Raw genomic sequence first — 21,657 nt, 5'->3', positions numbered from 1 at the left:
TTGGTTATTGATTTCCATTCAGTGAACGCGGAAGGCCATGTGACCAGACGAAGCGGCTTTCAAGATGGCGGACGCTGGTTTCTTTCGCGTAAGGGAAAACTAACTTTTATTTTATCTTTTGGTTTCTACGTTTTCGGGTTTTAACAACTCCGTTAATATGGCGTGTACTCTTCCCACAGGGCACAAGTGCGGAGCAGGACAACCGATTTCTCGACAAGCAGAAGAAGTTGTTAAAATCGATGCGCTTTGACGATGTTCTAAATAAAAAGGTAAGCCGATTCTTATCTTTTTCATTTTTTCCACAACTTTTCAGCTTATTTTAACGAACAATTCATACCTAACATAAGAGGAACGTGAAAGTTTGTGGCAAGGTGGTCACAAATACAGTATTTGAATGAAGTTGTAAAGCGTCCTTCAATTTGCTCATGCAAATGAGCTCAACGATTAAGCTTCCTTTTAGACAAATACCATGCTTTAACTTAAGTTACAATCAATGCAGATTTATTAAGAATGCCGATGAAGGGAAAATACGTCAAAAATTGTGTCGTTTTCTTCATGATTACAAGCACTGCCCAGTCAGCCCCTGAAGACGTTAACATACGACAATTCTGAGGACGTTGTAGATTTCAACTGCAGGCCTCTATTCTATTCAGTTCATTAAAACCGCGATATTTTAATGTATTTTGGGAGTACAATTTGCATTGAGATGTTTTTCACTGCCAGCATTAAAATATTTGATTGAAGAATTGTATATAGTTTTCCCATCAAATGGATGATTCCAGAAAATATCCATACCCTACCAGGCAACATAAAACATTTTTAAGTGCCACTGAAACGAAATTTTCGTACTCTCTTTTATTAGCCCAATTTGTAATTTCAAACGTGCTTAAAATAATGGTGAACTTTATTTCTGTTAAATCCTGGCGGTAAGTGCTTTTTTTAGCTGCTGAAATCGACTTTTTGGAGCAAAACTGTGTCCGGGCTCTGGAACCAAGTTTAAGGACCTTATGACATCACTGGTTGTATTCACGCAAGAAGCGCTATAGATTCTCTTTTGTTTTCACTTGATTTATTCAAGTTTATTCTTCATATTGTTGATACCTGCTAGTTTTCTACCTTGTAATTTCTGTCCAGTCTTGACAGGAAATACATATCATGAACGTTGGAGGGCGCCAAAGAGTGTAGATTCACTAAAATAAATGCTACAGATTAGAACAGCTCAGTTACTTTTCGAACATCTTGAGTACTCGATTGGAGATTTCGAAGACGAGTGTGGCAACTTTTATATCACGTCCTAAAGCCTAAACATGATATTCCGTCATCTGTTTTCAGCCTGGTTCTGAAATTTGGATTCTCACATTTATCTAAGGTCTATTACACAAGGTTCAAATATATCCTCGGCAACTTTACTGCAGAAAAAGCTGTAAGCGCATCAGCCATCCGCACAATCACGAAGTTATTAACGGTCCATAAGCTTTGAGTCGAGTACTTCTTTACACACAGAGGGCATCTTTTTATGATACTAATAAGTGAGAGTTCTTGTGGTAGACAAAATGTATCTTTGAAAATTGTGATCCGCAGCAGGGTTTGCTTTATCGCCGCATAAGTATCAGTGTAAACAAAGCGGGAATTTCGCTTTTCTTTTACACGTTTCTCCCAATTGCAATATTTCACGGTCAATGGATTACTTTGAGTTCTTTAGCACATACTTATGTCTATGATCTTCATTTAATAGTATCCAAATTCAAAGCAATTCGTTAAAACGTCACTAGTTTACACTGCTTTCGAAGGTTTATTAAACAGAATTTGAACTAATTTGCATATATCAACTTTCGCCGCCGACATTGTCACGCTTTCTCTCGTTTCCTGAAAACATACCTGTAGGGTCATGGTAGCTTAGTTTACCTTTATAGTTTAAATTCGCTCCCTCATATAAAAGAAGAAGGTTTCTTAAATTGTTGCTGTTTTGATAACTTGTAGGATGTAGCAGATACAACTGGACTAAAGGTCACTGTAGCACAATCTCGTCCGTGGTGAAACTCACAAAGTGTCCGGTTTCCTCGAAGCGAAGTGACTCGAAAGTCGAAGCGTTGTTGCTGCGATTCGTGCAGTAGCAGTCCAGATAATATTTTCAAAAGCCGCTTTCTCTTGTTTTCATGTCTTTTTTACTTTATGAGTGTAGATATTGTTTAATTGAGTGGTGGCCATTTCACCAAGAGTCCCGATCATTGTGCGATCTAAGAACTCCCACTCGTTTGCTTGCTTACATAAAATATCCTGCAAATATCCAATTAAATAGCCTGAAAAGCCCCAGGATCGACTCTCCACCTCTTCATGTCTAAGGCTACTGTTATTATCTGCTTTACAGCTCTGAGATGTCCTTAAGATGTTTTTTGGGGGGCTTCGAACAGTATTCTCTTCTCCCATAATCATTCTAAATTTTCAGCGCGGCATGAGAGTAATATAACCAGTGACGTCACTAGGCTGTTTTGGTTGCACCAAGATGGCCGCCTATTTTGGGCTTAACCAGCCAACTTCGAACGGCTGAAAAAGCAGTTTTCGCTTACTGTATGCAAAAAAAAAGTCTGCAGTGTTTCCAAGTAAGGTTGAAACTTTATTACTAAGCAGAAATCTCACATACGAAAATTTCGTTTCAGTGGCACTTTAAACCCCCCTTGCCTTCGGAAATTCCAAAATGCTCTACCCCCGTGCCCTTTGAATTCCAAAGTCGTCAACTCCCCCCCCCCCCCCTTTCCGGAATTTTGTTTTTTACTTCAACCATCTGGGATTCCTTGTTTGACTCCCTATGACTTTCAGTGAAAGAGATTTCTTGCTTTTACATCTTTTCAGAAGTTTTTGCTGATAATTTTCTGTCAAACAATTGTCTACGGGACTCGAAATTGCAACCGATCACATGCATTCGTGGCTAACTGTTCAGCAACTAAAACTTCCTCTTTAGTCACAATTTTGCAACTAATTTTGGACTAAACTAGTGAAGAAATAAACTCATCACAAATAGATGAGCTTGGGAACTGGTGCCTTAAAGGTTAGTGGGGTGCCAAAGCCATAAGCCGTTAGGAGGTATCCATGGCAACCCTGGAAAGCAGGAACCACCCAATGAGCGTCCGCTAACCGGCACCGTCACACTGAAAGAAATTCAGTGGAAACTACTTACCTGAAGAATACTTACGCTGACCAAGAACAAAACGGGAGGGAGGAGAGGGTGCAAGAATCCGCAATGATTTGCGAGCAAAGCAGTGCAACTGATCCGCAACAATCAGCTGAATACACTACAACAATTATGCAATGAACCATAAACCCCTGCAAAACCCCTGAAGGCTGCCCCACAGGTCACGTACTCCCAAACAGGGAAACCGCTGGCTGCATAAGCTCATATTTAACTTGCCTAAATGATGTTAGCTGGATGGGCACGCTAGCTGGCTGCATTAGCTTGAGCTTAACCTTGCCTAAATGATATTTAGCCACATATAAAAATTTCAATTGTTTCGTGTTTTAATAACTATCATAATGTAAATTAGAACATGCGTGGGTAAATCCTGCTGATATTATGAAGGACATTCATTTGATGAGGCACCATTAGAGTGGTTTCTTTATGAATATCAGTTGGTTGGAAAGTCGGTTGGTTGGTCAACATTTGTTGTGAATGATTAATCTGACAAGAAAATCATTATCTTTAAGGCCTCTGGAGCCCAATGTACAACCCAGATTTATAAGTTTCCTTTTGTAAGTGAACGTAAACACATGCGTCATTGATTGATGCTTGTCTTGTATCTTGCTTTCCACAGTCGTCAACAGTGTCATCAGTTCATTCGTACATTCACACTCTTGTCTATCCCCTCTAGAAACCCCCCATGCCCTTGGAATTTCAATCGTAAGTACCACTGTGCCTTTGGATTTCTAGTTCAAAGAACCCCCCCTAGCCCTTGGAATTCCAAAAACCTGCCAGTGGTATAGGTAGGGATATTTTCTGGAATCACCCAGTTTCTTTCAAAATTAAGAATTGCTACTTTCTGGGATCTTTAGAGATCTTAGAAATTGAAGTATAATTCTTCTGGAACTAATAAACTACATGCTGTATTAAAAGAAAAAAAACGGTGTTGGCATTATTATCCTGTAACATTTAAAATATTAAATGATCCCTACCGCATGAATGTTTAACCATTTTTCATGTGTTTTACAGTCAAATAGTCAAAATAAGGGCCAAAGAGTACAATGAAACATGAAATCTTATCAAATTTTGAGTGGCTAACTCTATGAGCGGGCAAGAGAAATCGAATCCTATGCTGTGATTAACTACCCAAGCGGGCAAAATAGTGCTTTTCCCACAAGAAAGTAGCATTCTTTTTCCATATAATAAATCCTTTATTGACCAAGCTTGTTTGGTCAAGATGGCCGGTGGATTTTTGCGTTCTTTTTTGCATGTTTGTGGACCTCGACTCCATCTTGGTCCATTAGCATGAACAATATCTAGCCATCTTGACCCTGCACTTGGTCAATAACCCATATATGTCAGTCTGAAATAGTACTTGTTTTACATGACTAACCCTTATTATTTGTCACTGATGTTGAATCACAAGCTAACTGATTTAGATTTGAATTCATAGAGACAATTGTTTCGTTAACTGTGGTTGATTCAGACAAAAGCCATCTTGTTTAACTTTGTGTCTTCTTTGATTTGTGTGCCTTCTAGGTGGATATGGATAAGGTGAACCTAGATGTTATAAAACCTTGGATAACAAAGAAGTTGATTGAGATACTTGGAGTTGAAGATGATGTGGTTATGCAGTATGTTCTTAATATGCTAGAATCAGAAAAGGTAACTTGTATTTACTGGTAGATAAGATATTTCAATAAACCAATATCTTAATCCCTTCAGATCATGTGAGGGGATGGCAGCAGGTGCTTAACTGTGTAGTTATGCAGAAAGCAAGAGAAAAGGAACAAAAGTGCTTGGGGAGAATATTCAGATATGGACGTACTGTACAGCTTCCTGTGATGTCAAAATGCATTAGACTGAATAAAAAATGTGTTACAGGGCTTGACTTTGAGGAAAAAACCTTGGGGCCAGCTGGCCCCTAAGTTTTCAGGTTTAGTGGCTAGCAAAAGTATTTCAGTGAAAAGTGTGAAAAGTTAGTCGCTAGTGAAAAAAATTTGATCTTAAGGTTGAGCTCTGTGTCAAAATACTTTGTGCAATAAGGAGGTAAAAGTATTTACATCATAAAAAAACTCCATGGCATTGCAAAGGCCTGTGTTATGTCTCTGCTACATAGTTACAAATTTCCTTGCATAAGTGATAATAGCAAACATCATGGGTCTATATAGTGTTGCATTTTAATCAGTTCATATGGAATGTTAACATTTGGTATATTGAGTATATTTTCCTGTTTAGAGTCCTGATCCAAGATCCATGCAGATAAATATAACTGGTTTTCTGCAATCCAAAAATGCTCGGGAATTTATGAAGGAGTTGTGGAGTCTGCTTGTAAGTGCGCAAGAAAATATTGGAGGCATTCCTTCAACATTCTTGGAGAAAAAGAAAGAAGAAATTAAACAAAGAAAGGTGGGTTTTAGAAGAACGTTTTGGTTTAAATATATCTTTGGTTTAAAATTTCTCAAACCAGTTTGATGTCTCTTGTTCAAGTTTACCTCACCTCATCTATCTTCTTCACGCTCTGTTGCGCATAAGGCCGCAATACTCTTCTTCCACTAGCTTCTGTCCTTAGCCAGAGCTCTTGCTTCTTCCCAGGACTTCCAGCCCGCCATTGCCCTCTCTTTCTCCACAGTACAGCACCAGGTTGTTTTGGGGCGGCCGACTTTCCTTTTGCCTATAGGTGTCCAGACGAGTGCTGTGGCACAGTGATACTCTCTGGGCATCCTAAGAACGTGTCCTAAAAACCTCCATCTCCTTTTCTTTACTTCCATACTCATCTTCGTACATCCTGTTCTTTCGTTAAGCTCATCAATTGATACTATGTATGGCCAGAATATGCCCTGGCTTCTTTTGAGGCACTGGTATTGGAAGGAGTTTAGTTTTCTATTGTCTTGGACATTGGTCTTCTGTGTCTCACTTCCATACAACAGGACTGGCTTGACTAAGGTGTTAAATAGCCTGATCTTGGTCCTCCTATTGTACTGCTTCGAGATCCATATTCTCCTTAGCTTTCTAAATGCCGCTTTGGCCTTTCTCAGCCTGCTATTCATATCTTTGTCACAACCTCCCTCTGTGCTTACAACAGCTCCTAGATAGGTGAAATCCTTGGTTTCTTTGATGATGTTGCCATTTTGGAACTTGATTGGCTCTGTGTTCTTGCAGGTCAGCCTCATGACTTGGATTTTGGTCTTACTGATGTTTAAACCTACTCTCTGGGCAGCTTCTGTCAGCTTGTCTGTCTTCCTTTGCATCTGATGTTGGGTGGTGGAGATCAGAGCAATGTCATCGGCAAAGTCAAGATATTCTAGTTTGTCCATGAACCTCCATCTTATTCCGGTGTTGGCTTGCTTGGTCGTCTTGCACATTATCCAGTCAATGGCAAGGAGAAACAGGAACCCAGACATCACACACCCTTGCTTGAAACCTGTTTTGACTTTAAACCACTCAGATGTGTGGCCTCCATCGAGAACTGCACACTCACTATCTTGGTATAGAAGTTGGACTACTCTTATGATCTTTTCTTGTATGCCATACGTCCTCATGATGTCCCAGAGGCTGGGTCAATGCAACGAGTCAAAGGCTTTCTTGAAGTCAGTGAAATTAACAATTAGGGGGGCCTGCCACTCACATGACTGCTCGATAATATTGTGCAAGATGAATATTTGTTCTGTGGTGCTTCTTCCTTGTCGGAATCCTGCTTGCTCTGCTCTTAGCCTCTTATTAGTTCCATTCTTCAAGCGCTCAATGAGGATCTTACCCAACACTTTACTAGCTATGACAGGAAGCGTTATACCTCGCCAGTTTGTGCACTCTCTTAAATTACCCTTCTTTGGTAGCTTAACAATAAGACCCTTCAACCATTCATATGGTATCACTTCGTTTTCCCAGATCATCTGAATGACTTCATGCGATTTCTGTGTAGCTGTCATGATGTCTGCTTTCAACAACTCGGCAACGATGTTATTGACGCCAACTGCTTTTCCATTTTTTAGGGAACTTATCGTATTCTTGACTTCTCGATTGCTGATTGGTAACAGTTTTTATCTCCTCGATCTCGGGAACTTCATCAGCAGTTATCACAATTGGGTTCACCGGTGGTGGTCTGTTTAAGATCTCTTTAATATGTTCTATCTATCTAGCAAGCCTGCTGGAGTCGTCTGTGATGGTTTTACTGTCCTTGTGGTTGATAGCGGTGTTCACGTGGGGTCTCTCATTTCAGATGGTCTTTGTTATGTTGTATAGAGTCCTCATGTTCCCCATATCCGCTGCATTCTGTGCGTCATCCATCAGGCTGTCAAACCACTCTCTTTTATCAGAACTCAATTCTTCATCACCTCCTTGTCTTTACTTCTGTGTTTTGCACGTAGTTGTTGTTGGATTCTTTTGGACTTGGCATTCTCTGCTTTACCTGTAAGCTTTTTCTGCTCCTCGATCTTCGCCCAAGACTCAGGGCTAATCCATGGTTTGCTTCTTTTCCTTTTTCTACCCAGTACCTTCTCCGCTGTGTTGTTATAGGCTTTGTCAAATTGGGTCCACTAGCTATTGATGTTGTGATCATCATCTGTAGTTTCCAAAACGGCAAATTGATTACGAAGTTCTAGGGTAAACTCTTGTCTAATTGCTTCATGTCTGAGCTTGTCAGCGTCGTACGTAATGCGCGAGCTGGTTGGTTTTGTGATCTTTTTCAACCCAAGTCGTACACGGGTTCGAACTAGATGGTGATCAGAGGTAACATCTGCTCCTGGCATTACTCTTGTGTCAAGGATGGATCTCCTGAACTGCTGGTTAACTAGGGGATGTCCAGGTGTTTTTATGATAGTACCAGTGATTATCAAGTTGTACATCTCGCAGAAATCTATCAGCTTTTCTCCATTGCCATTCATTATTCCAGTTCCATGCTTACCCATAACCCTCTCCCTATTATGGTTAGATGGACCAACTTAAGCATTTATGTCTCTAGTTATTAAAAGAAGGCCATGCTTGTTCACCTTCTCCACAACGCTTTGTAGCTGTTCATAAAACAACTCCTTGTCCTTATCTTCTGCATCCAATGTGGTAGCATAAGCATGGATGATAGTGAGTTTTACGTACTTTGAATAAAATCTGGCCATTATTATTCAATCGTTGATTAGTTGCCACTCCTTTAACGCGGACTACACTGGCTTTGACATCATTATTGCAACTCCACACCGATACGATCCATCTTCCTGTTCAGAATAAATAACCGACTCTCCAGATGTTAACTTCAACTTTCCCAACTCTGTCCATCTGCATTCGTTGATCCCTAAAATGTCAAGATTGTAATTCTGCATTTCTTTCGAGATTTGAGCTGATTTTCCTATCGCATACAGGGTTCTTACATTCCATGTACCCATGTTTAGCAAATCTTTGGGCTTCAGAAGTGACTCTATCGGTCGGCGGGCTTCACAGTGGCTTTCACCCTCTGATGTTCAGGCTCTGGTAGTCCATAAACACGATATCACAATCCTGGGGTACCTGACCAGTGTCTTCTTCGGTCCCATACAATCCCGGAAAAGTACTCGCAGTTTCCATAATATGACGTGTTTTACAGGGAAGGGTTATTGGCCCTTCGCCCAACCCCCAACCTGGAGGGCCAGGTGCTGCAGTTCATCTGACCTTTCACCTATTATTCAAGTTTAGGGAAATAAAAATCAAACTGGTTTGAAAATTGTTAACTGAAAACAAATGTAAACTACAGTAAGAACATTGCTTTGTGTACTGTTGGAACAGTGGAAATGAAACTAGTGATGAAAGGATTTCCTTCTAAGTTGTCTTGTGCTTGATTACATCACAAACTCAAAATTCATCACCAAGCCTAATTGAAGCAAAATTTTCTCAACTTCTGACACTGTCATGTTGTTTCACATTGGTATTCTTTTCATCCTTGCTGGTTTGGGAATTTGTTTGTGACAAAGGAGACTATTCTCTGAAGAAATTCTATATTTTTTCCATATTACATGTTTTTAGCTGGAACAGGAGCGTATTCAAGCTAACTTACAGAGATATCAAGGAGATCAGCAACAAACTGAGCCTGACAGTACAGCAACAGATGACAATGTAGGTAATGAAAATGGATCAGCTGCTGCAACAGGTGACATCAGTGAAGAAATACGAAAAGCCAAGGAAGTGGCACAAGCATTAGCAGGAAAAGATGTGAGTATTTGATTTTATGCTTTCCTTTTATTGTTTTGCTGATTTCTGTGAAAATGAATTACATTCCAGTTGGAAAATTCAAAAGCATGACTCTTCAAACCCTAAGATTTGTATATTGATCCTAAACTGGCAACATTTGAGAACATAATGGGTTTGCAATTCAATCAGTGTCTGTGGATGTCAAGACTTGATGAGACAAGATGACATTAGGTCCTTAACAAACAAATGTTAACACAATTCCTTATGTCAGGTGGCCACATTTTTCTAATTATGAGTCCTCTTTCACATGAAAATTGGTGGGGTAAGAAAATTGTTTTGTGTACGTTGAGCACTTCAGCATAATGGGCTGGCCCATTAGCTCAGTGGATGGTCCAGCTCATATACATGTACCTGTTATCTATTTAACAAGGGCATCAAAGCCAAATACAAAGACCGCTCAGTAAATGAATAGTGGATCAACTCTTGATCTTCATGACAGATGAAAAACTTTATCCACTGACAAGTTGCAAACTTAAAATAAGCTTAAAGCAGTTTCCCTGAGTTGGAAAGACAAGGGTGGCTTGATGTGAGATGGAAAGGCATTTTGCATTTTGAATGCACATATAAATAATTAAGAGTACTTAAAGTACTCCTCCCTTGGCATTCATGTTTCTCTTAGTTTGACAGAATGATGATTCAATTCAGCCTTATTTAAAGCATCCTTTATATTAATTATTGTTCCCAGGATGATTTATGAGTATCAATTTTTTGGAATCCCTCCCCCCCCCCCCCCCCCCCACCCCAACCTGGCCTGAATAACTATCCTAACTGCAAGTTACTTGTAAAGAGGTTTACTATCTTCTACTTGGATTTTTACATCAGTGTATTTTGTACAATTATATCCAAGCATCCTCAAAATGAATGCTTACCAGAAATTGTCCCTGTTGTTGCTTGAGAGTGCCTTAGCCACAAATCTGTTGTCAAGATGTCATTTTCCACAATTTGATCACCACCAGCCAAATAACGAGCTTTTGCTCTAGGTACCTTTGTAAGAATATCCCTCTCTTGCAATGAACAGAAAAATAATCATTCATGAAAATGATATTATTCTGCTGGTTGATTTGAATTTGCACATTATGGAAGGTCTTTCAGAAATTCTTTTGATCCATGATATATGTTAGGTGATTTTATGTCTGCAAGTTGAAGCACTTGATTTGCTGAATAAACAATCATGAAAGTGACTGGCTAAACAGTCACTGAAGTAAAGCATGGCTTCTTTTTCTCCATGTGGAATAGAATCACTGTATTAGTACTGTAAGGTAAGCATGCATCGTCCCAGTTGTATTGATAGAAGTTGAATTAAATGCAACTGACTAATGGCTTATTTCACTTTCTAAGTGTCCTGTTTTTTCAATCAAATGTTTGAAGTGTCTGTGAATTATTTATACTTGTCTTTGTTTGTGTCTTGTGCATTACAGAACAGCCCCAAAAGAGGATACAAGAAATCAAAGCGAAATTCTGACAACTCAGACAGTGATGATAGTGATGATGAAGGTGCAGCTAGAAAAAAGAAAGAAGCAACCAAAAATACCGACGAAAAAGTAGAGAGGGCTGAGCCTTCTTCAGCAGTGAAAGTGAAAAAGGAACAAGAAGTAGAGGAGAGATCACCAAGCAAGTTCCTTCAACCAAAATGGAGATCACGCCTCTTGTCATCGGCTGCAAGACCAGCTGACAGAGATAAACCAGGATGGGACAAAGAGCATATGCAAAATGTTGCCCTTACTAAAACACCAGAGGTGAATGTTGTGTTAACTGGAGACTCGATTATCAAAGGCCTGAGTCGTTATTCTTGGATCTGGAAAAAGTACTTTTCCCCCCTCAAGTCCCTCAACTTTGGCATTGGCGGCGACAGAACACAGCACGTTTTGTGGCGACTACAAAATGGGGAATTGGAGTGTGATCCTAAAGTTATAGTGATACTTTGCGGCACAAACAATGTGGACAAAAATGGTTCAAGTGAAATTGCCCAGGGTATACTGGCCATTGTTGATTTCATTCGGAACAAAAAGCCAAAAGTGAATATCGTTGTCTGTGGGATTCTTCCAAGGGATTTGTATCCTAGTTCACGGCGAGACAAGATTGGTGATGTCAACGAGGAGCTGTTTGAGTACATAAGCTTTTCAGAAGAGCTGCGTGATGAGAATGTGTTTTTCCTACCACCAGAGAAAGGCTGGACTGTCAAGGGAGACATGCTTGATGAATCCTTGTATTTCACAGACCACTTGCACCTTGTGGAAGACGGAGATGAGAAGCTTGCTAAATCAATTGTTCGTTTGGTGAAAGAGCTTCTTGAGGCTGACAAGACTGAGGAAGACAGCTCTGTTCCTCACAAGAAGCAGATCAAGGTACATAAATCTTCAGTTTGTTTTCAGCTGGATCTGTCAGCTGAAGCAACTGATGTCAGTATAAAATTGTATTGGCATCAAAACACTGCCCCACTAAAGGTGTAACTTGCTTAAAGCCACTTCTGTTTGTTGACAATACTTTCTGTTCTCTTTCATGTTTGCAAGGGCTGTTGTTTACTTGTTTGTCATACACACTTACGAGCAATGTTCTTTTCACTGTAATAGGTTTCCTGAATGTAGTTTTTTTATTGTAAAACCATGGCATTTTTTGTTGAACATCTTAGAATTTTAGATCAGTTGACAGTCACAAAGTTAGGGCATGTAGAAGCCAGCTGCAAGTGAAAATCACCTTTTACTTTATGATCTCAGCCGGCTTCAAAATCTGACACCTACTCCAACAGATAAAACCGTCTACTTGAAAACTTTGTGACAACCCTGTATGTACTAGTTAGCAATGCAAGTTAGGCTTTCTTCTCCCCTTCGCCCTCAGTCTCAATTCTCAAAACATCATTGAACCATGATTACATGTAGCCCTACATGTGGTCACGTAATGTTACAGACACCATCAAAAGATGACGATACTCTGGTTAGCGTCTTGGTTTGACCATCCCTTAGCCAAGGCTTAGCGGTATGTTGTCTAAAGCTGCGATAACACGATGCAATTTTGAAGCCGTCTTTCATGATTTTTTTCTTGGTTGTAAAACAAGAGGGGAAAAACTCAATTTTTTGTTTAGTTAAAAAAATTTCTACTCTACATTTCGTACATTTTTAGTCGCATTTTATTGCTTGTATCTATTGTTGACATCAGTTTCCGGTTAAAGTGATTCAACATTCTGTACTTACTTGAGTGGGAAGGGGTAACTCTCAACCTGGCTTCATTATCCTTTAATCCTATTTCATGATGACCAATTTTACGTTATGGTAATTGATAATTTCACTACATTTATTTGCTTTTGGCAGATCCTTCGTAACTATTACTGGAAATTGTCATGTATATGGCTTAACTAGAGTGTATGCAATATTCAGCCAGGCAAAACCTTGTTTATTTGTTCATTTATCAGTAAGACGATGTTTACCAATCAGGAATCAGTTATTATATGGCAAGGTAGTCTTGAGGTAGAAACGGTCAAAAGCTTTGTATTTTTTGTTTTCGAAAGCCACCAAAATCAAGGCCCTAGTAGACTACAAGTATTCCCTCTTTCGCTTAGTCGGTCGTGCGTGACGCGAAAGAAAACTGTGAGAAAAAAATGGCCGCACGAACTCCAGGTGGCGTAACTCCTTTCGCACGCGTCTCGCCCCCAGGATTTCACAAGGCCATTTTTTCCTCCCTGTTTATTTACTGTCTCGCTCAACGTACTAAGCGTAAGACTGACTACTCGAAGACTAGTCTAAGGCCCTAGAGCCACGTGATAAATACTTACTAACCTAGCTTGCTTGAGCCGTACGACCAAGGAACATTCCCTAGAATGTTCCTTGGTTGTTTTTGTATGGACCTCACTGCACTTGTTCCATACTGCCAACATTCCCCAGTGCGGCCCTTGTGCTTGGTTAGTAAGAGGTTATTATTCCCAGGAAAGGGTGCCCCTCCTCAATAGTTTTCATGCACACCCGTGTTAATCACGTGTCAGTGCTCCACTGTTCTTAACGCACTTGCACTTTTACTTTTATTTCTTCAAAATGAAAAGTTTCCATGATTTAACTATAGTAATTATAAAGTAATGTTGGTTTAATCTACAGTTTTAACTAATTATGTGTTACCCATTCCTTTAGCAAAAGGAGATTGAGAATGCTCAAAAGATTAAAAAAGGTAGGTTTTGGCTTTTTTTTTTTTAGAGTGAGTAATAAAATAATAATCACATGTAACTGAAATCTTATCGTTTCTTGTACAATGACCACTTATGAAAATTTTAGCTTTGAAAACTTAAGTTACTGTTAAAGATTATTTCCTCTTTCCCATTTCTTAGAAAAGAGTTTTTGTTAGAGCGAACCGGAAATTACTTTTACCGGAAGTTATTGGTTACGCGCGCGGATTGATTGACATATTGACATGTAGAGTTGCAGTTAAAAGTTCTCGGATTTTGCGGAAGAGCGCTTACGCCGTGGAAAACTTGTTGTGTGGTCGTTTTGTTGTAGTTTTCTCGGGTAATTTTGTCAAGTGGAACTCGGGAGTTTTGGATTGTCAACCGGAAAAATATAGGTACCTAAGGAGAAACAGTTACTGGAGAAAAAGGTGTTGAACGCCCGTTCATCAGGGTCGTCATTTGAATGTCGAAAAGTAATTGGTTTTCCATTGCTATGCTACATGGTTGACTTAAAAAAAGTCGCGACACTGTTTCACCCCATAAGAAGCAAAACCAAAACCAATCGTAACTCGTCTGCACAGGTTTTACCGCGCTTTGTGTCAGTTACATGTAGTTACTCCGAGTATTTATTCGTTCACTGTATGGTCTGTGTCTTTTGTGATTAGTTAGAGTGATAACTTTGGTTTTGATTTTACGACACTCAATTGAAAACCGCTCGCCTCTATTCTTTTAGTTTGTTGTTGTTTTGTTGATTGCACTTTTCTTTTTTTTTTCTTCAGAAGCTGCCGAAGAAAAAGAAACAAAGTAAGTTTACTAGATTGTGATGTGTTCAAAGCATGTAAAAGCGATGTCAAGATGTTTTTGATTCGCTAAAAGCCGTCTGCTCTGATTAGTATGTTATCACAGTCAACACAAATGCCAAAACTAACAAAAACTCGTGATAATCGAGGTTGATAATTTCGAGCTCTAAATTCTAGGTGTGCCTGTTCTAATAATCTTCGCAATCAAAACCGAAGAAGGAAACGGAGAGATAAAATCGTAGAACTCTATGCTTATAAAGGTCAGATCAACCTACCCGTACGATTTGGTTCCCTTTGTACTCTGTCAAAATTTTAGCGCTATTTTGAATTTAAGTGCAGAAAAATGTCCCCTTTAAGATTAGGCTAAATTGATGTAGGATTACAAACGATGAGCTATAACGATTTACTCAGGTTAAGTACGCCATCCGTGACATTGCTTTTTATACCATGCCATAGAAAATACAGCCAATCAGAATACAGCAAAGTTGTCATCATGCGCGTATGTCTCATTGATTGTGTTGGCCACTGTATTTTCTATGGCATGGTTAACAGTTATTCACCGAAGTGGAGGTGAATCTCTATCACTTTCACCGACACTGAGATGAATAATTGTTTTAGTATATACCACACGAGCTGAATAATTAGCGGACCAAAACGTTCTTTTATGTGTGACAAGCGGTCGGAAATTTTAAAATCTCTCGCGCAGGCTGCTCTAAGGTGAATAGTACTTGCTAATCACCTCCGAGTTAACCAATCAGAGCGAGCGAAAAGCACTATTAACTTGTGTGGTATATACTAATATAAAATAGATATGCAAAAAGGCTCGTGTATATACCGAGAAAATACGTGACAAGTGGGATATTCCAGGGTATAGTGAATACCACTCCAAAGTGTTGCATAACTGCTATCTATTTAACATCTGGTGTGTTGTGTGACATTTTAGAAGAGATCATTCCAGCTCACGTTCACGCTCAAGGTCACGCTCAGCAGGGAAGGAAAGCAAACGATCACGTGACAAGAACAAAGGACGCAAGCGCAGTCGGTCCAAGTCCTCCGCTTCTCGCTCCCGTTCCCGGTCACATTCCAAGTCACGGTCGCGTAGTCAGGAAAGACGAAGACGATCCCGTTCTCGCTCACCTCGTCGTGTTACTTCGTACAATCGAGGTCGGTGGTCGCCTTACAGACGCCGCAGGTCGCCGTCTCCAAGAAGGTGGTCCCCTCCTAGGCGAAGGTCACCGCCTCGCCGAAGGTACAACTTGATATTGTAAAGTTGACTGAATGTGGGAGACAGCGGTGTCCTACACAGACCCGCCACTTCAGAAACTTTATGGAGACTGGGTGCCAAAAACTTCATGGAGACTGAGCACCAGCTTTGCGCACTAGCGCCTCTCTAATATAGATAGCCACATAGCGCACGATTTTCCAGATTTCTATTAGTGAATCTTTCGATGTGTGCATAAGGGCAATAAGAACCGAATCCAAGACTAGTGGAAGACAGTTTCCTCGAGTCGTTTAACCGTGTTTCCGCTGCACTACCCTTGCATTTATAATTACATTTATAATTTCTTTTATCGTTTGGTTCACTTGCGCAACCTGTGACTGCATAAGTCAACCGTCGATTAATCATAGTTTATTCAAATGATCCCAAACATCCTTCTTTCATAAGGTGGTGCCCAGTCTCCCCAAGGTTTGATAAGTGCTTCGAATGACTGTGTTGCGTGCCGCAAGTCAACAAAGACATTCTGTAAAGTTGAAAAAGTTCCAAAATCAGTTGAAAAGCAAACGGCAGAGGTTTGTAAAGCAAAATGCTCTTTTTGTTGCTTTAAAGGACATTTGTGCTATCTAGTGGCTTACAATTACTGAAGAAAACGTCCGAGTTCTTACAGAAGGGTTAGGTTTTGACAAAATGTGATCTTTCCCCGTTTAAATGATCAACACAATAACTTTTTGACTGGTTGGCGTTGTTTTTAGTAAAAGAATTGAACCTGCAATTGTAACTAAAGCAGCTTTGTGGAATGTTGTTTCTAGGTCTCGCTCTCGTTCACCACGTCGGAAATCACGTCGATCTCCATCTCCTCGCCGCCGGTCACGTTCTGTGTCAGCATCGTCACGGTCACGCTCTGCAAGTTTTAGCTCACGATCGTCACGCTCGCGCTCAGGCTCTCCGCGCCCCGAAACAACGGGTAAAGAGAAAAACGAGAAGGGTAAAGAGAAGGATAAAGAGAAGGATAAAGAAGTCAAAAAAGAAAAAGAGGAAAAGAAAGAGGAGGAAAAAGGAAAAGAAAAGGAGAAGTCAGTAAGTCCAGAAAAGACTAAAGCAAAGGATTCTCCAAGTCCGCCGCCCACACACCACCGATCAACTTACAAAAAGCAGGAACAGCAGCAATCTCCCGTTAAACAGCCTTCCCCGTCATCTTCCTCGTCATCTGCCTCATCTCCACCCCCTCAGGTTAAGGAGGAGAAAGAAGAGAAGGAGGACAAAGAGAAGTCGCCTCCTCTACCTAAATCCAAGAAAACTACGAGTCGCCGTTACCGAAAACACTCACCATCTCCCACCTCGTCAGAAGGGGAGTGGTCGCCGGAGAGAAAGAAGAAAACTGACTCCGCTAAAGATCGCAGAAAGGAACGAGAGAGAAGTGAATCTCCGCGGGATAAGAGAGGAAAGCGGAGGGATTCCTCACCTTCCCCCAGAAGGAGGAGAAGGGATGACTCACGTTCACCCTCCCCTAGACGAAACCGAAGGGAACATTCGCGTTCACCGTCTCCTCCCCGAAGGCGACGCCAAGATATACGCTCCTCTTCTCCCCGAAGGAGGAGAAAGTCTGACTATTCACCGTCGCCTCCCAGAGAAAGACGTCGTCGGCCCGAGCCATCCCCGCCGCGAAGCAGGGAGCGTAGAAAGGAAAGGATGTCGCCCCCACCCCCTCGTAGACCCCGTCGATCAAGTTCATCGCCTCCTGTTACTCGTCGGGTAGATTCATCACCACCGTCGGGTCGCCGTCGTGTTGAGAGGTCACAGTCGGACGATAAAGCGCGGAAAGAACGTCGCCGCTCTCCAGAGCCTGAGAAAGGACCTGCTCGGAGAAGGAAGCGTTCTGAGAGATCTCGATCGTCCACTGGCTCGCCTGAGCCCCCTCAGAAACCTCAGGCCGAGGCTGATTCGGTGAAGAAGTCAAAGACACGGGAAGCAAGACGGTCCTCGTCGTCCTCGGCCTCTTCCGAGCCGCCAGCATCTGCAAAGAAGAAGCCGAGGGAGACTCGGGAATCTCCTGTCAGAACCCCTCCTAAAGAGGCAACCAGGTCAAAAGGAGAGCGGAAGAGACCCTCACGGTCAGCCTCACCTCGTGTGGAAAGTCGGGATCGGAGACGAGTGGTACGAAAGTCACCCTCTATGTCACCCGAGAGGTAAGAGTTGGGGATTTGTTCTATGTCAGAGGCTTGTGGTGTTGTATAATAAGAGCAGATAGAGCGGTTTTCAGTGGATTGTCGAAAGTAATCAGGCAATTAGTTTGGTTTTGGTTTCGGTTTTGTTCTTACTGTGGTTTGAGATTGGCTCAGCAGTCTAATTGGTAAGTAATTAGTTAAGTTTTGGTTTTGCGACACTCAATTGAAAACCTCAGTTTTCCTCTGTTTTGCTGGGTTACACTTCTTAACTGTAGATCATTTACTGTCACGCGGTCAAATTTTGTCAGTAACAACATTAAAAATATGGAGGTTACAGAACAGTCCGGCATCTTTAAAATGGGCTCCAAAGAAGCAGGCTGATTGTTCTTATTAGACAAGTGTCTGCTAATATAGAGGTTTAGATTATACATGAATTCTGGTCTCTTTGGGACCAATGAAACTGTCGGTAATAGAGGTGTCTGTGTTATAAACGCGTCTGGTAGAAGAAGTTCGACTTAGGGTTGCTACGGGTCATGGAAAACCTGGAAAGTCATGGAAAAGCAATATACTTTTTGAGAATAAAAAGGCTAAAAGATCGGTTACAATTCCAGTAAAAACGACATTAACATTGAAACGCCTTCTGTGCGTCATAATGTGGGAAAATACCTTAAATAGTAGATTGTTTTTACCATACTTTAAGAACAACTGCTTAACATAGGTTATGGAAAACTCAGAAACGTCGTGGAAAGTCATGGAATTATAAAAGTTCAAAAGAGTACGAACCTTGTGACGACGGTATACTGTTGTTGAAGCTACAATTTATTCTCACTTTAAATTTATTTATCACTAAGTTTGGGCGAAAGCATGTTTGGGAAATTACAACACTTAGCACCGGTCCTTCATCAAGTTTGGCATTGGTTATTTATGACGCTTTTGTGTTTTGTTTTCTCCTGTTTGTTTTTAGGCCCAAAAGTCGAAAATCAGTACAAGCTGCTTCGGCCTCGCCTGTCCGTAAAACCAAGTCTCGTACAAAGCGCTCCGCGTCAGCGTCACCACCACCCCCTAAGGCTGCCAAGTTACAGGGCTTAAGGCGTTCGCCTTCATCTTCTCCCGAACCAGAAGTTAAACCCAGACCCCGCGCTACCAAGCAATCTCCCAAACCGTCTGCTTCGCCAGAACCTCGTCAACAAGCTCGCTCGGCCAAGCGAAGTCCCTCGGAATCTCCGCCGCGTGAACGGGCCAAGCGTAAAGCAGCCGCCAAGAGGTCTTCCAGCGAGAACAAGTCTCCAGAGCCCCCGCCTAGAAAGGCCCGTCGAAGCCCCTCTGTGCCAGAAGAAGAGGTTCCCAAGAAGTCCGCTAGTAAATCCCCTCCACCTGCTAAGGTAATTATTGCGACAACGAAGCTTTATGTTTGTCATCTCCTACAGAGCAGCTTTGTAGCAATTATTCGAGTTATGGGCGGATTTTTGATGCCGACGTTATGGAACCAATTTCGAACGACCATGTTATTAGTTTAGTTTAGTTCACGTGATCTTCTTAGAGTCTAAGAACAAAGTAATCTGTATGAAAATGTTCCCGCGTTGATAAATTGCACACGAAGTTGTTAGACTTCCAATAGTCCCTCTTAAGCCCCCGCCCAACGATCACAACATTTCAACGCAGCATATCGCAACATTGTTGGGTCAAATTTGAAACTGGTCAAATTTTTCACGCAACATTTGTGGACGTTGCATGATGTTGTAGTGGTTTGGCCAGGTTCGTGCAACAATGTTGCGCCAGGGCATGCGCACTAGTTCGATTTTCAACTCCCAACATGTCGCAACACGTTGCAACACGTCGCAACAGGGTGGCCAAACGCACGCAACATGTTGCGCCCAACAATGTTGCGATATGTTGCGTCGAAATGTTGCGATCGTTTGGCCGGGGCCTGCAAGTACTGGGCCAACAATGTTGCGATATGGTGCGTTGAACGGTTGCGATCGTTTGGCCGGGGCTTTACGGTTAGTCCGTCGTGCGTGACGTGAAAAAAAATGTGCGAGAATTAAATTGGCGTGCGAAATCCTGGGGGCGAGAAGCGCGCGTCGCGCACGACGGACTACCCGAAAGAGCGACGACTTGTAATCATACATACTTTATTGTTGCCTCCCCGATGGGGCTTTTCAGGACCATGACTTACACTAATTACAATAACATTTAAAAAATACAATAGTCTACGCAGTTGTTGGCACTTTGATTTGATGAGTAGTTTTGAAGACCAACAGAAATTATCAGACCTTCAGTCATTGCAATACGTTAAGAAAAGAAAAGAAAATAGAAGGCACTGAACGACAGGAAGCGAAACCCATGTTATCTTGATATGTATTATCTTCAGGAGGAAAGTTCAGCCGAGGAGCAGGAGAAACCCGAGGAAAAGGAACCCAAAGGAGAAAAGAAGAAGAAACATAAGAAACACAAGAAACATGGCGGCTCAAAACACAAACATAAGCGTTCAAAACACAAGAAACATAAAGAAAAAGACAAGTCACCCGGAGTAAGAACTATTGACTTAATTGTGTGCGTGCCTGCCTGCCTGCCTGCCTGCCTGCCTGCGTGTTCGCGCGAAGAGTAGTTGTTTCAAATTACTGCTGAAGACAAGTTGTACTATGTAGTTTGTTAACTTCGGCCCCAGGGTGCTCTAGGCGTTCAAGACCAAGGAGACAACCAGTCTCATTTCCCCGTATACTCGTTCTGACTAGATTATCAGTTGTGGAAACCGGGAACGAGCGGAATGAGATGTACCAACGAGATAGTCATTAGAAAACGTGGCAGCGTTGATGTAACTAATTCATTCCTCTTCTCTACGATTCTCATTCAGTTTGCCCAACCTACTAACAGAATAGTTTATGATGGGTTCGAGGAGCTCTTACTTGTCAAAGTTTTGATCGCTGAACTCTTCTATTTGGGCTTATCTATTTTTTCCCTTTTCTCTCTAGCATTCGGAAAGTGCGGACGAAGATGACACGGAAACTCTGGAGAGAAAACTAAGAGAAAAAGCTTTACAGTCCATGCAAAGACACGCCAAATCTCCAGAGGCGCCAGCAGAACAAGACGACGATTGATCGGATTATTTACATAAACCTAAAACATTCAAAGCCGCAACGACTCAGAACAGCTTGGAGAGATACACACTGCCTTACCCCGCTCGTGTACCGACACAAGTGTGCTGCTTGAGATAGGGAAGCCATCCTTTGTATAGCGTATTAACTATAGTACGGTGTAAGATGATCTACCTCGGTCCTGGAGATCTTCTTTCGTCTTTCTTTCACGCGTAATAGCCAAAAAGCGGCGCGTCTTTTGAGTTTTGAAGAAAAACGAAATTAAAGAAAACGTCTGGTATCACGGTAAAGATCAGGAAGCTCCGTAATCTGGAACCCAGACCTCTCTCCGCCTTTTTTTTCAGTGTCAAACAGAGTGAGATCTGGGTACGTGTTCTTACATTAGAGACTGTTTCATAAGACTTGATAAGTGTTTCATTTCAGGGTTGCGTGGTGGCGATTGCAGAAAAAAGGCTAGTAAAACTTGAATTTAAGTTGCACAGCGCCTGTTATCAAACGAACAGTTGCAAGAAGATTATTTTCCAGGAAATCCTATAATTTTCTTAGTGGAACTCAGATCATTTCTCTGTAACAGTGCTATATAGCCATCTGCGGCACGTGAAAAGTGCGGTACTTTTGAACGCTATTTCAAGCATTTTATTTTCCATGTCTTTTTGAATGTTTTCTTTTTATTTTTTGAGAAAGAGTAAAGTGCGATTCATTCAAGTGTTAAAACGCGGAATTCAATAAAGTCATCCCTGCGTAATCTAATTGTTTGACCCGATACATGTTCAGTAATGCCTAGTCTCCTCCGCAGCCGTTTTTTGGGATGTCACGCAACGCTCTCCCCAAAGAAACGGTTTCTTT

At 41.4% G+C, this 21,657-nt stretch overlaps 1 protein-coding gene across 2 annotated transcripts; it reads left to right on the top strand.

The window, feature by feature from the left end:
* The first annotated feature begins 17 nt into the window (after positions 1-17).
* Positions 18-21,567, top strand: LOC145481564 (uncharacterized). Of its 2 annotated transcripts, XM_081460066.1 has the most exons (13): positions 18-88; positions 180-269; positions 4,712-4,837; positions 5,411-5,581; positions 9,161-9,346; positions 10,804-11,730; positions 13,501-13,537; positions 14,312-14,336; positions 15,276-15,581; positions 16,361-17,737; positions 18,681-19,098; positions 20,088-20,246; positions 20,689-21,567. In XM_081460066.1, the coding sequence occupies exons 1-13, from the start codon at positions 65-67 to the stop codon at positions 20,812-20,814; spliced, it is 3,972 nt and encodes a 1,323-aa protein (XP_081316192.1). In that variant the 5' UTR covers positions 18-64; the 3' UTR covers positions 20,815-21,567. The 2 variants fall into 2 exon arrangements, with proteins under 2 accessions (XP_081316192.1, XP_081316193.1); XM_081460067.1 differs by lacking the exon at positions 10,804-11,730 and having other exon boundaries at positions 25-88.
* Positions 21,568-21,657: the final 90 nt, after the last annotated feature.

This window comes from Orbicella franksi, chromosome 3, assembly GCF_964199315.1.
Source record: "Orbicella franksi chromosome 3, jaOrbFran1.1, whole genome shotgun sequence".
In the NCBI taxonomy this organism is placed as follows: domain Eukaryota; kingdom Metazoa; phylum Cnidaria; class Anthozoa; order Scleractinia; family Merulinidae; genus Orbicella; species Orbicella franksi.
The sequence above is the reverse complement of the archived record's forward strand: the minus strand, read 5'-3'. Positions and strand labels throughout refer to the sequence as shown.

Bases quoted from the DNA above. Each gene is read 5' to 3' on its own strand.
- LOC145481564 (XM_081460066.1), top strand. From the start codon at position 65: ATGGCGGACGCTGGTTTCTTTCGC. The intron at 11,731-13,500 runs GTACATAAATCT...CCATTCCTTTAG, and splicing joins CTCACAAGAAGCAGATCAAG to CAAAAGGAGATTGAGAATGC. The intron at 14,337-15,275 runs GTAAGTTTACTA...GTGACATTTTAG, and splicing joins GCCGAAGAAAAAGAAACAAA to AAGAGATCATTCCAGCTCAC.